Source organism: Ascaphus truei, chromosome 3, assembly GCF_040206685.1.
Source record: "Ascaphus truei isolate aAscTru1 chromosome 3, aAscTru1.hap1, whole genome shotgun sequence".
NCBI lineage: Eukaryota > Metazoa > Chordata > Amphibia > Anura > Ascaphidae > Ascaphus > Ascaphus truei.
The window spans coordinates 338491132-338506333 of record NC_134485.1 but is presented as its reverse complement, the minus strand read 5'-3'; the positions used below and the strand labels follow the sequence as shown (position 1 = coordinate 338506333).

Genomic DNA, 15202 nt, shown 5'->3' with positions numbered 1-15202 from the left:
CGTAAAAAAAAATACATTAAATCTATATTTAACCGATACAACGTTATTGCAATTAGTTCATTTTTGTTGTAGGTGGCACTTCGCCTTTCAAGACAATTATTAACATGTCAACTTATGAATTCTGTTGCAATCAAAGTGTAATACCTTCCAGTGGAAAAACAAAGTCTGAGGAACGAAAGCATTTTAACGCAACAATGTGGAGCATTCATGTTAAGTGTAACACCTTGTGAATGAGAATTCGGGAGAGGATCATTACAAATGATATCTTACTACAGTATATTGGGTTGTTTATGCTGAAGTGGATAACCTTAAAGGGGGACCCTCAATAAGAGTCAGGAGGCAACGGTTCCTGGTTTGTGATGTAATGTACTGTATGTCACCCTTATATGAGCAGCTGAATTGCACCAAAATTCATTACATTCTTCTATCTTGTGTTTCTTCTGGCACAACTTAAACTTGTTCTAATCTACATTCCTTTTATTCTATACAGTAACCATCTCTTGTTGCCTCTTGCTTTTCGTCATAAAAAGGCCAAAGCCAGATACTATAATTACTTTCAAGTTTCTGTTAGAACTACCTTCATACCAGAACATTGATGTCATAGCGCTACTGCTTTTACTGTTTGTTTTTTGGACTGGTTGTAAAATCTGGATCAAATATATTTACCTTCTCTCCTTTGCTTTTGAGCTTTCTGTGTTCATGCTGAGAGCTTTCCATACTGTCGTTTTAGGCATTTCATCTGAGATATTGATTTCAGATGGATCACATCTGAAAAATAATAAATATTTAACTGAATGATTGTCTTGCAAAATGGTAATTTCATAATTTCTCATCAAGAAATAGAAATACAAATGTACATTATAAAGAGAGTAATAATACAATACCACTAAAAAACAGGAGAGCACACCAACAAAACCAATATGGTGTATTACCTTTAATATAAGAAAGTAAAAAAAGTAACAAAAAATGCACTCACATATTCCTCCACTTGTTAATAAGCACATCTGTGAATTCTAGCATATTCTTTCCGAGTCCTGCACGTGTGGTGTAGCCAGAGAAAGCCCTCTTTCCTCTTACAGCACCTCAGCCTATTTCCTATTTCTGCACCGAATAGTGCAGAGAGGCGTCACCTTCCTTCGGAGACCTCCAGCACGTGCTCATATAAGGGGGATCTCCACAGATGACGTCACCAATAGGAACTCCAGAATGCTACCTGTGCATTTCACAAGTTCTGCATTGCTTCATCAGGGGTTACGTTACTGTTGCATCTTAGGAAGCAAGACAGAGCTTGCAAAACGCGTAGGTTGGAGCCTTGGAGCACACAGGCAGTGTTCTGTAGTCCCTATCAGTGATGTAATTTGCGAAGACTCTAATCACTTGAGCGCGTGCCTGAGCTCTCTAAAGGAATGAGACGCTGCTCTGCACTGTTCAGTGCAGAAGGAGGAGATAGGCTGAGGCACCGTGAGGGCAAAGGGGCTTTCTCTGGCATCACCACAAGTGCAGGACTCAGGAAGAATATGGTAGTATTCGCAGATGTGCTTAATTACAAAAGGAGGACTACAGTATAGGAGTGCGTTTTTGTTAATTTTTTTACTTTCTCATATTAAAGGTAATACACCATGTTGGTTTTGTTGGTGCGGTCTAGGACATTTGGTTGCGGACGGTCACCACAGCCAAATGACCACCGGCCCTTCTCCGCAACTCACTCTGCTGCTGGGACACGTCACCGCTGGCCGCTTAGCCGCTAAGTGCCTTACCCTAAAACGCCCTACCCTAAGCCCTTACCCTAAAAGCCCCTAACCTAGGTGCTAAAACCCTTTAAATTAACCCCCTACCCAAGTGCTCAAACGCTTTAAATGAACCCCCTAACCTAACAAGTAAAACTTACCATAGAAGCATCCGACAGCGGGTGTTCCAGCAGCGGATCCTTCTGTGGCCCAACGCCGATGGTCATTTGGTCACAGCAAAACAGCTGCGACCAAACATCCCATTCCATTGTTGGTGTGCTCTTCTGTATCTTAGTGAGATTCGGTATTACAAGTGGCTGGGAGATGAACGTGAAAAGGAAGCCCTCTACTAACCTTCCCCACCTACTATATAGACTACAAAAGGACAATGAAGTGTGGTAGTGACTAACGTACTAAATACGCACAATTATTTAAGGATATATAGAGATATATATATATATCTCTATATATCCGTACCCATTTTTGGCACAGGGGGTCTTTATCTGTACACACGTTCACACATTATAGATTGTATTAATATGGGCTAATGTCATTCTTATTATTTTTCTTTTTAAATCACGCTGCATCTTTTTTTTTGTTGAGGTATTAAGATTTTTACCTATAACTATTTGTGTAGGACTTTAAAGAACAACATTGGATTCCAGCAAATTCTAATACAGCAAAAAATACTTTTGTAAACATGTCCAAAAAATGCAGTGACGTTGAAAAAAAAAAACCAACTAAGATCTGCAACATTTCTAGCATTTTAAACTTTGTAACATATGTTTTTATTTTGAAAGCTTTTTGAGTTTAGGCATGATAACTTTGAACACCACTACAATTTCTAATGAACATAAAACACACAGGGCTTTTGTTAGGGATTCGTTTGTGTCACATATGTATCCTCTATCATTGCCAAACCTGCAGTGATAAGCAGTTCTTAGAAAATGTCACTGTAATAACCATTTGTGAAAGTAAACATTATTATTTGCCTTAAAACACCTGTCCTAGAACACAATATGTTACAAAAATGTTGTCAGGGTAGAAAGAATAACAAAAATACTGAAGACAGTTTGTACAACAGATCGACAGTGCCATGCTGTGGTTGTAAGGATCTCTAGATATTAATCCCACAACAGCCATGTGCTGTATGAGCTCAGTAGAGCTCCTGATGAGCCATAACAGATGTGGCAAATCACACATTGAGTGCACTCCATCAGATGCCTCTTTGTGCTAAAGATGTTAATGTGAACATTGAGAATATTACAGTGATATAGAAGGCAGCATGCACTATGAGTACTGTAGCTTCAAGCACACATGATGGCTGAAGAAGAAATTACTTTCTTATCTTGCCTATCAACTATGCAGTCTGTTTGCCATCCCAAAAGACATGTTGATGGAAAAGATAATGGGGGGACAAAAAGCATAGCAGCCTGTTGAGTCATATTTACAGCAGAGCTGTTCAATACAAGAGAAGCAGGCAGGGATTACTCATCATTAAGATCTTTTCCATTAGCTGGAACTGTCATAAACCCTCTTCCTCTCCTTTCCCCCAACATATTTGCCACCTAAAGTTAAAGGAGGCACTTTATAAAAAGCTGCATTCTCCTCTTTTCGTAGGGTCAGTGTTGCCAATATAATTCCATCTAAAATACTATTCTGCCCCACCTCCCCAAGAGATAAAACATAAAAGGTCCATGTTGTCGCTGCGAATCTTGTCAGAGGCGCTGTGTGTTCGAGTATTGCTATATCTTTCCATAATAGGAGGATGAAGCTTCATCCCAAATACATAAAGAGGACAACAAGTCATGTGAAACTAATCTATTCTTTGCCTGGCGAAGAGGGTGTATTTCCCACTGTGTTACCAGCTCTAAACCATTTTAGACCTTAGATTGGAAAATGAAGCCCAATCTGGAAGTGTACTAAGACTGGACTAGACACAGTTTATTTCAGGGAGTGATGACACAGAGGTAAAGATGTACAAGAAGATTTGTTCCAAAATAAATGTGAGAGCTGGTTTTGCTTCCTAACTTTATTTGTCACTAAAGAATAGGATGGGAAGAGTCAACCAACCTCACCATTGCATTGCACAGCAATAGTGTTGTACATTTAGAAGAAGTTTGTGGTTGACTGAGACAAAAAGGTTTTACCAGATGGGCACACAAACTGCATTCTGAAACCGATAATCACTTTGCTTTGCAGTAAATCAGTGAAAATACTACAGTACTTGGGGAAAATAACGTATATCCTCTTTGATAAAGTCGCAACTGAGATGAAATGCGTTAGAGTATACACTACTTGTGTGTTCTTCCGTTTATTCATGAATAAATATTAATTTTTATTATACTACGCTTGGCGATTCCTGTTATCAGAAGGCAGTGACCACCTCTTCCAATATTTTTTCTACTTGAATCTCCGGCTGGAGCACGCACTGTGAGCAGTTTGTGTGGGGGTCCTTTCATCCTTACAGCACGGACAGGCGGACACGGACAGCTCATCGTGAGTACCGGCCAGCTGACTGAAGGTGTGGGACACAGGGTGCGGCAAGGGAAGCAACAAAGACGCTGTAAGTACTTTACAAACATATTGCAGTACAATATCAATCACTTGGATTATCTTTTGCTTATTCAGCCCCCCACCCTGGCTGCGTCCATTACAAACACACTTTATGGATTGATTTATGCATAAAACTTTTCTCCCCCACACGCTCACTTTAAACCGAAGGAATCAGAGACTGTTGTATAAACTCTTTATTTCATTATTTCATTACTGCCATTGAAGAAGCATTGGTAGTTTTGAGGTTTTGCCTCATTTTTTGGGGAGATCCTCATTTTTTTCACATTCTATTCCTGTTCTGGTTGCACAAACCCTAGATTCATTAAACTAATTCTGTGTCGTAATAACTCCCATAGTTCAGTTAATTTAAATATGGCTAATAGGAGTAGTTTCTAAATAGCATGTATATATGCTAGAGGCATTCTCCTCCTTCTCTGCCTATCTAAAGATATTAGTGCAGCGCTGCTTCCCCCCCTCCTCTGGGAGATCTGGCTTTTGCTACCGGTGGTGTGGTGCTTCATACCTGTTAGGTTCCAGAGATGCTTAGGGTCCGTATTGATATGGGGAAACAGGACAGGCTTTCGGTTGTCTTTAGGCTGGATTCTTATCTGGTGCAATGCCTCCATTCACAGCAGGCTCCATGTGTACTGGAGACAGTCCCCACTGTGAAACATATCTCTCATACACCTACCCAATAGACTGAGACTTAGGCAGGGGTATATAAAACAAAAGGGCTTATTCCTCCACTGGAGATATACAACAGAGGTAGTATGCTTTCTCAAGCCCCCAGGCTTCTGGATGGTGCCCAGGCCTCCTGGCAGAATTGAGGCCTCCCAAGCCTGCTTGTTATTCTCTTCAGCCTCCCTGAGGGAACTGAGGCACGTCTCACTCCCTTGAGAGAGAGACTTGGACTCACTATAATTTGGAATAGCTTCCTCCCTAGTGCAGAGGGGGAGGGCACAAGGTCTGCACCCAGATTGGCTGCACACAGACCAAGTTCCACCTCCACCTCAGTCACTCAGAGAGGCTCCTGAGGATGGGAAAAACCCAAGATGATAGCCTGCAGCTATCAGGATTTACATGAAAGGGGGGGCAGAAGCATCGCCAGAACCAGCCATGGCTGGCAATTAATATTTGTATTTGTTTGACACTGGTAATAGTGAGGACCTACAACCATGAAGATATTGGTGGACATGGATTATTAATCCCGTTTCCTACTATATGGTCCTACTCCGAATACTGTACTTTTTCACAGTGTAACAAAATGCTGCATTATGTTGCAGCATTTACTACTAGTAAAGCTTTAAAATGACAGTTTGCTATCTGTTATTTTGCACATTACAAACATGACAAATAATACATGTTAAGTATTTTTTTACTGTAAAGTCGTACCTTGAATTATTGTTTTTTCCCGGGCTGCCCAGTAATTTTCTGCTCTCTAAGGGCAGTTGCACACCCTTTTCCTCTCCTACTTGCAGCATCTTCTCGGTCTCCTATAACAAGCACATGGACAGCTTCTTAGTTACCAGTTATGAGTGAAAGTTAGTTATTAACTCCAAGCAGGACATGTATTGAGATGGTGCAATTTGCTCAAAACACCTCTTTTTCATTTCCGTAGCACGTGTGATGCTTATTATTCCACTTTCTTGCATCTTGATTTAATCTGTTGAGGAAACTGATTAAAGCAACCTTAAACCTGGCTGTTTCAATTAATGCAATGAAAAGGGGAAACAAAACCAATGTTAGGATCACATTTTGGTACACGCCAATGTAATATTACTTGGAGCAACTAATTCCCAAACTGCCACAATACACATTCCTCAAATTGCTCACTGATGACAGTGTGTTACATTTGATGCAAAGCACCTTGATACTTTACATTACATGAAATGGCCCAAAATGAAAGCAATGGTTTTAGTATCAATTAAATGTCATAATGCTCATTTGCAAACATTGATGTACATGTATATCTTTTTAAAGGTTACATCTAAAATAGCCAATTATTTTGAGTGAGTCATTATTGAACGTACAACCAATGCAATAACACAGCACATCGATAATTAGATGCTTCTGGCTTCCAATGTCCTGAAAAAGTTTGCTGCTTGTGTTTTGATTTTAGCGTTTGTGATAGCCTATGGCATAACTTTGCAAAGGCTCAGTTTTTGTATAAAGTAGGAGGTAGGGCAAAAACAGTAGCTTCCTTGAAGTTATAATGTAATACAGATGTAGCCAGACTTACTGTCCTTGTAGCTGTGAAGAAAAATGCAGAGACCCTTTGACCCATCCACGACCACAAGGACAGTAAGTCTTACGGCTCAGAAGGATTAATGCGGCGGTGTCCCATACTTTTGAATGGGACCCCACAGCGTTAATGCTTTGCTCGACGGGCCATCCTGCAGGGAGAGAACACTGAAACTCTCCTTTCTGATGATCTGCGCAACTATGTCCAGTCCCTGTCTGCTGCCGCCTCTGCCATTTGAATCTGCGTCCCCTTGCTAAAGGTAAGAAATGCGATTGTATTTCCTTCCTGATGGATGATGTAGATGCCCTTATATGGGGCTCTACATCATGAGGGTGAGGCAATATGGCCATATCTGGTCATCTACATCATCAATGGTGTTGAACAGTGTTATATGTCCTGTCCAGCACCCTTCATGATGTAGATGACCAAATATGGCTATATAGCTTCTCATGATGCAGAACCCCATATAAGGGCATCTACATCATCCACGGGGGAGAGAAATACAACGGCATCTCTTACCTTCAGCGAGGGGGACACGGTTCCAGACTGCAAATGGCCCAAAAGTTACTAATGCTGCAGGGTGCCATTCAGAGGCATGGAACCCTGTAGCGTTAATCTTTTTATGCAGCTTACTGTCCTTGGGGCCGCGAGATCTGTAGCCGCAGTGCAGCCACACCAGCACAGTGAAAATCACGGCACCGAGGACAGTACATCTGGCTACATCTGTATATGTTGTTGCGGCAAACTACTAAGACTTGAAATAGCGTTATTATTAAGCTGGTCCTAAGTATATTATCATGTGACCTAGAATAACAATGTCTAAAACATCAGCGCTTTACATACGGTATACAGGTAATCATTGAATCAGTGGCTCTCTGCTCGATGCAGAACGGACTTATTGTGCCTGAATGATATGTACAGAGCTACATACATTGTCAGCACTACAATATATAGGAAGACATTTTTTTTCTTCCTTTACAAATGTGCTGTTACTTTTTCATGAGGAGAAAGAGGCTTATATAAAAAGGGTCTCTTACATTTCCTATCAACCTTTTGAACATTGTGACATACAGTAACAACTTACACTCAATATTCATTGCCATACCATTATACTAAAATAGACAACCACAAATGTCCTTTATTCTTGTCAGTCTTTTTTATTCTGTTATAATTCCTCTTGACCTATCTTCAGCTTTTTTTTTGTACTGTATGGGACTCAAGGAGTTAAACTCCCTTTACAGGGCAGGAAACTGCACTGGTGTCGGGCTTCCTACCTGAGCTGGGAGGGGGATATAATTAACTCCTGATTGTACTGGGATAATAGGTAGGAAGTTGCTAAAGACAGGAAGTTAGTTTTTCCCCAGGAGGGTAGAGGGGCTTCTCCCAACCAGGAGTGACCCTGGTTGTTCTGGACCCTAGGACTGCAGAAAGTAGGCTAGCGGGGTCCAGCTGGGACTCCCACCCAGGATAAAGATTACTACGGGATGGGCACAGCCTGCCCCCGGAACTGCGGTTCCTGGCTTGCTGAAGGAGCTACACAGAGACCCAGGAAGGGAATACCCTGCAACGCCAGGTAAGAACTTTATATATCTTTCTTTTACATAAGGACTGTATATTTATTGTTGGACTGGTATATTGCAGCATAGAGTTTTGGGCTGATAACCAGCTTAGCTGGTGGCCCCATTAGAAAGGGCTACAATAATGTTAGTTAGTTTCCCTAAAGGGAATAGGATTTTATTTTACTGTATGTTTTGGTTTTGCTTAAAGGGACAGTGCACTTAATGTTTAGTAGTTTTGGAGAATAAACCACTACAGTTACGCTTTACCACTGTCTTAGCATCTTACTGACCTTGCTTACAGGCCGCTCCGTCACATGTAAAAATAGTTTTTATTGCGTTTTCAATAGGGGGAGGGTACAGAAAGAAAGAGGGGAAGGGGAAACATCACATCACTCAGAAAATACTGGCTTATAATTTAAAAACACAAAACAGAATAATTAATATCATCAGCTTTTGACACAATCAAGCAGTTTTTAATGTTGCCTCTTCACAGACATGGGGGACTAATGATCAAAGCCTCCTGGTTGCAAAAAAACTTGTATCAAAAAACAAAATGACCAGATGTATCAAAAAAAAAAGTCCCATTGAAAGCGACAGGAGTTTTTCCTTTTGTATCAGTTCTGCCCAATTTTTGCAGCTAGTAGACTTTAATAAATAGATGACTTGGCCTGTGGGATACTGCTCTTTCTTGGTTCTTTTCTTGGCTAAGTATATAATTGGGAGTCCTATGTCCAATGAAACTATATTAACAGCTTTTAATTCCGTTACTAAGGGTCCACCAATGAAGCCTTTGTAGATTTATAAATAAGGCCTCACGAGTGTTCCACGCAGCTTGGTTACAGGTTCATTACTATTTTCTATCTTTACTTGTTTACTTGGTCTATTTCTAAATTCTAGTACTACTAGTTATGCAGATGTTACATAATAATTTTTCTAATTTCCTTATTTTATCTCTAAGATTCAACAATTCTAATAACACTATTGTTTATAATAACTGCACCATAACGTTGAAAATTTTCCCCAGCTCACATACAGTACGGTATTAACAGTAACTGTTACTGATTTAACACCTGTACATATTTTTTGTATCTAATTTGACATTTTTTATTCCATTTTGTGTTTCAGACAGTATACGACACTTTTTAAAGAAAAACTTATGGTACAGTATATAATGAGGATACTAGGTAACTATGAGGAAGTAATTGTTCTTCTTATGTTGGTCTATTGACAGCCTTCCACTATAGTCTGATCTGTAGAGATGGGCAAAACCTTTGAAGAAGTTTCGCTCTCTGCTCCTCCCCCGTGTCAGGTCAAATCCCTACTCTGCAGATATGCGTTGTTAGGGGCAAAGCCACTTTTTCATATCACTAACGGCCATCACAAATAACACAATGACCTTCCCATCACAAAATGAGACTTTACCTAGCGTTTGTGTGCTTTGAAGCTGCACGAGGTGCTTCATTGCTGTAAGTCAGTAATGGGCCTCTGCGGTTCAGGGCCTTATAGAGCACCTTAATAAAACTTCCGCTAATATTTTATGAAACCAATTGACAAATGCTCATTTTTAAATTTACAAATCAACAAATAGCCTTTCCAATATTTCACAAACTTCCACATTTCTTGAAAAATTTACCAAAACGTTGTTGAAGTGAGTTTAGGCAGGTTCACACATTACTACTGGTTAGAATACTGCGGCTCATCTCAGTTTTTTGTTCCGATGCACAATATTGCAGTCAAACCTCTTTAAAAATCGTTACACCGACACTCAGTTATAAAATACCATTCCATTTTTTTAAATGTAGCTCCTGATGCAGACACAACTGCATTGTTTGTTTTCTAGAATTCAATGCCAGAATTTCCTCTTACAAACCTGCAACAATTCCTGAAAGTAGGGAAACCCGGACCCGTCTTTTACTGCTGAAATACCTGCGATGTGCCTTCTCCTAATGCTGCTACAATACAGTACATTATGGTTGTGTTACCTCTAATTCTGTAGCTTTATTCTTGGCATCTTCCAGCTTCTTTTTCTTGCTCTCCGGCATCAAGTCATCAAGCCAGCTCAACTCCCGATTGGAGAAACAGAAATCCATCACTTTCCGAACGAAGACTAATGCAAGGACCTGCCATCAAGGAAAAGTAGTTACTTATTTACATTACCACGGTCTATTGCAGTGGTGCTCAACTCCGGTCCTCAACATCCCCCAACAGGTCATGTATTAAGGATATCCCAGCTTCAGCACAGGTGGCTCAGTATTCAATTTCGACTGAGCCACCTGTGCTGAAGCTGGGATATCCTTAAAATCTGACCTGTTGGGGGGTGTTGAGGACTGGAGTTGAGCACCCCTGGTATATTTCAGGATGATCAGAAAGAGAAGAGAGCTGCAGTAGACACTGCACTTCACGACAACCATGCTAATAATAACTTTATTTCATATAGCGCTTGTCTCCCAATGAGACTCAAAGCGCTGCACAATCACAGTATAGTGCGCGGTACGCAGCATGTAGGAGTTTTTACAGACACAGTGCTTGCCCACATGAGCTTGCAATCTATGTTTTTGGTGCCTGAGGCACAGTGAGATTAAGTCACTTGCCCAAGGTCACAAGGGGCCGACACCGGGAATTGAACCAGGTTCCTTCGATTCAAACTCTTTATTGTTTAATTGTAAACATTACAACAGAGTTGTCATTACTCAATGAGCCACTCCTTCTCCCAGATGGTACTGTAGTTGCAGTCATTCTGTTTACTTCTATGGCACGAAAGTCACACTTCCCCAAGCATGCAAAAATATCCTTCCTATATTCTCATCTATAAGCCTGACACATCCTTCTAGCGAATGGCCTCTATCAGGATGTGTAAGCCTTGACTGTATATCTTCTCTTACTTTCCTCAGGCTGTAACCTCTTTGGGAAATCAATTTCATTTTCATGTTTGCATACTTTTTATTATAAAGTGTAGTGTAAAAATGTAATTGTCAAGTGTATATAAATAATAACAAGTATGTTCTGTTTTTATGTTTATCATCCCTAACAGATTAATACATCACTAATATGTATTTTTGTTATCTCGAGGAATAATAATATTTATTTCTCCTATACTGCATATAAAAGGGTACTAATGCACAATTTTCACAATGCAGTGTTTGTGTTCAGTAAGTTCATATTTAAAATATCCTTTAGAAACGTCCTACACATTTGAGGATGTGTACATTATGCAGCAATCATGGCATTTCCATTGACTTTACATAAAGTGACCAACAACTATAAAACTAAATACACTCAACTTTTTTAAAAAGCAAAAGTTAAGTGAATTTTTAAACATGCCCCATGAATCAATAGACACCAAGGGGCCTATTCTATAAGCCTCGATAAGCCACTTATAGAGTCCTGTTCGGCCAAAATGCCTACTGCTATTCAGTAAGCCTCGATAAGTGGGCGATAAAGGCATGAATCGCCAATTTTGTCAGCCCTTTAGAAGTCTTCACACTACGAATCCCGGCGTATCTGGAAGCGCTCGACCCACGACGTCATCACCGGCAATCCATCTCTATCCACTTTGAAGATCAGGAACAGGTAACAAAAATCTTCTTTCTTTAATCTTCATCTGTCATTATTTTCTTCTTTTATTCTATCTTCTATCTTCATCTGTCAAACCAAACCCCCAAGGTAAATCCAAACAGATGTTGCCACGCCGACTTCTTCCGCTAAAATGAGACGTACAGTAGAGGCCTTATATAGGGCCTGTGACATCACATTTTAAGGGTCAGATGGTACAGCTCCAATCCGATTGGACACTGTATCATGTGCCCACCTCTTTTTTTATTTTGTAAGGATGTGACGTCATCTCCAAGGGAGGTAAATCGCATCCTTAAAACCATATGTTTCATATAACATGGTATTACAGCCAATGGGATTGAAGACAATCCCATTGGTTGCTGTACCATGTGATCAGTCACATTAGTTCAAATGGATGTGACATCATCCCTTAAAGTGGTCACATTGTTTTGAACTAATGTGACCTATCACATGGTACAGCAGCCAATGGGATTATCTTCAATCCCATTGACTGTAATACCATGTGATATGAGACATGTTGTTTTAAGGATGTGATGTACCTCCCTTGGAGATGATGTCCCATCCTTACAAAATAAAAAAAGAGGCGGGCACATGATACAGCGTCCAATCGAATTGGAGCTGTACCATCTGACCCTAAGATGTGACGTCACAGGCTCTATATAAGGCCTGTACGTTTCATTTTAGCGGAAGAAGTCAATGTGGCAACAGCCGTTTGGATTTATCATGGGGTTTTGAATTGACAGATGAAGATAGAAGATAGAATAAAATAAGAAAATAATGACAGATGAAGATAGAAGAAAGTAAAAGAAGATTTTTGTTACCTGTTCCTGATCTTCAAGGTTCATGGAGTTGGATTGCGGGTGATGACGTCGCAGGTCGAGAGCTTCCATATACGCCAGGATTCGAAGGGTGAAGACTTCTAAAGGTAAGATAAATATTGAATGTATGTACAGTACTTGCCTATTTTCAGTTTTTTTTCATTGTATTTATTTATTTTTATGTTTTTGCTTGTCCATTGACTGATTGATACTGTATTAATCTGTGCCCCTTTAGGCTACAGATAAATACAGTGGCAGCCAAAGCATTTTTTGGTAAATGCTTGTTTTCTATTGATTGTTATTTTTTCAATTTCTGTTTATTGTTTGGATTAAATTGTTTTGAATTGTTTTTAGTACATTTTAGGATTGGTTAGCACTTTAAATTATTTGTTTTGTTGGCTAGTGGTTTTATTTCTTTAATTGATTAGTTGGATAGATATTTATTTATTTGTATTCTTATGTTTTGAATAACAAAATTGGAATTCTTTTGCTGTTTTAGTGATAGATTAATGTAATTGATGTGTAGTTGAGGCTTTTTAGTTCTTTCAATGTTGGGGTGTCTTGGTGCTAAAAGTTAAGTGAATTTTTAAACATGCCCCATGAATCAATAGACACCAAGGGGCCTATTCTATAAGCCTCGATAAGCCACTTATAGAGTCCTGTTCGGCCAAAATGCCTACTGCTATTCAGTAAGCCTCGATAAGTGGGCGATAAAGGCATGAATCGCCAATTTTGTCAGCCGTCAAAAAAAGATCGCCGGGTGAGCGGCTATAAGCCACTTATCGGCAGGTTCTGAAACTGGTGCAATTCTAGTAGCCTCGATTAGCTTATCGAGGGTAATCGCAGCTCTAGAATGGCGAGTTTCTCCCAAAATCCTCACGCCAGGAAAAGTTGGCTTGAGGCTGGGGAGAACCTGCAAAGAAGGTAGCGAAAGAGGACTTAGAAATAAAAATGCTTTTTTCCTGCATCGTATTGATGCCGGGAGTCTCCAGAGCCGATACATGTTAGTATCAGCACTGGAGACCCCCGGCATGAATCCCATCCAATAAAAATGCATTTATAGGCAACTTCATTACCTTAGCGGCTAACCGCTAAGGCAATGAAGGGGTTAATGACCAGTGCCCTATTTATTGTGGGTAGTGGGGGTGGGTGCAGGTGGTATTGGCACTTGGTGGGTGTTTAGGCCTTGTGGGGGGGTTTGCGGGTGGAGTTAACCCATTCATTATCTTAGCGGTTAATAGCACTAATGAAGGGGTTAACCCCACCCGCTACCCACCTGGTAGGTATAAACAACCACCAAGGGCTAAATGTCAACTTCACCCATCCTCACTACCCACAATAAATATTTTAAAACACAACAACCCTACTATCCATCTCCTCTACCACCAGCAACCGCCTCCCCCCCCCAAACACATACAGTACAGGCAGTCCGGTGATGAAAATGGCCCGTAGGGTTGCATTTGAAAGCGTTGGATATGCCATTGGTTGTAAAGTGAAACTTTGGATAGTGAGGACTACCTGTAATGGGCAAAATTACTACAGTAGTATCCAGATATGGGTAATAGTGCATTTATCCATTATAAAATCAAACATTAGCCAGCCAGTAAATAAAACATTCAACTTACCCCTGCCATCATGAAGGGTGTCCACATCAGCATGCTGCAGGTCCATGTCCTCCGATGCCAGCAAGAATACAAGAAAAAATACAATCTAATGGCCCCTAACCCCTTAATAACCTTAGCGGTTAATAGCCGCTATAGTAATTAAGGGGTTAACCCAGTCCCCCGCTACCCACCCGGGAAGCCTAACCACCCACCCTGGCCCTACTATACCACCCTGTACCCATTGATTGGCACAGTGGTATATCATACCCATATAATATGGGCATGATAAGCCACTATATCACTCAATGGTCAACCTAATAAAAATAATTAAGGCCAAAAATACACAATAATCAAAGAAATACACAAGCACCTAAACATCCCAACAATAAAAGAACTCCAAAGCCTCAACTACACATCAATTACATTAATCCATCACTAAAACAGCAAAAGAATTCCAATGTTGTTATTCCAAAACATAAGAAGACAAATAAATAAACATCTATCCAACCAATCTATTAAAGAAATAAAACCAGAAGCCAACAAATCAATTAAATAAATAAAACCACTAGCCAACAAAACAAATAATTATTTTAAAATGCTAACCAATCCTAAAATGTACTAAAAACAAGCCATCCAAATTCAAAACAATTTAATCCAAACAATTAACAGAAATCGAAGAAATAACAAAAATAACAAAAAATGCATTGGCCGTCACCCTAAAGGGGCACAGATTAATACAGTATCAGTCAATGGGCAAGCAAAAACATAAAAATAAATAAATACAATGAAAAAAATGAAAAAGACAATTACATAAATATTGAATGTATTTTACCTTTAGAAGTCTTCACACTACGAATCCCGGCGTATCTGGAAGCGCTCGACCCACGACGTCATCACCGGCAATCCATCTCTATCCACTTTGAAGATCAGGAACAGGTAACAAAAATCTTCTTTCTTTAATCTTCATCTGTCATTATTTTCTTCTTTTATTCTATCTTCTATCTTCATCTGTCAAACCAAACCCCCAAGGTAAATCCAAACAGATGTTGCCACGCCGACTTCTTCCGCTAAAATGAGACGTACAGTAGAGGCCTTATATAGGGCCTGTGACATCACATTTTAA

At 40.0% G+C, this 15202-nt stretch overlaps 1 protein-coding gene across 3 annotated transcripts in view; it reads right to left on the bottom strand.

Moving 5' to 3' along the window:
• SLC4A8 (solute carrier family 4 member 8) overlaps positions 1-15202 on the bottom strand; it is a 423930-nt gene that overhangs the window by 5784 nt on the left and 402944 nt on the right. For all 3 annotated transcript variants that reach the window (XM_075591636.1, XM_075591637.1, XM_075591639.1), the window contains 3 exons: positions 10067-10204; positions 5676-5776; positions 667-768 (listed from right to left, as the gene is read on the bottom strand). In XM_075591636.1, the coding sequence (XP_075447751.1) occupies positions 667-768; positions 5676-5776; positions 10067-10204 (341 nt within the window). The remainder of the gene's footprint in view (positions 1-666; positions 769-5675; positions 5777-10066; positions 10205-15202) is intronic.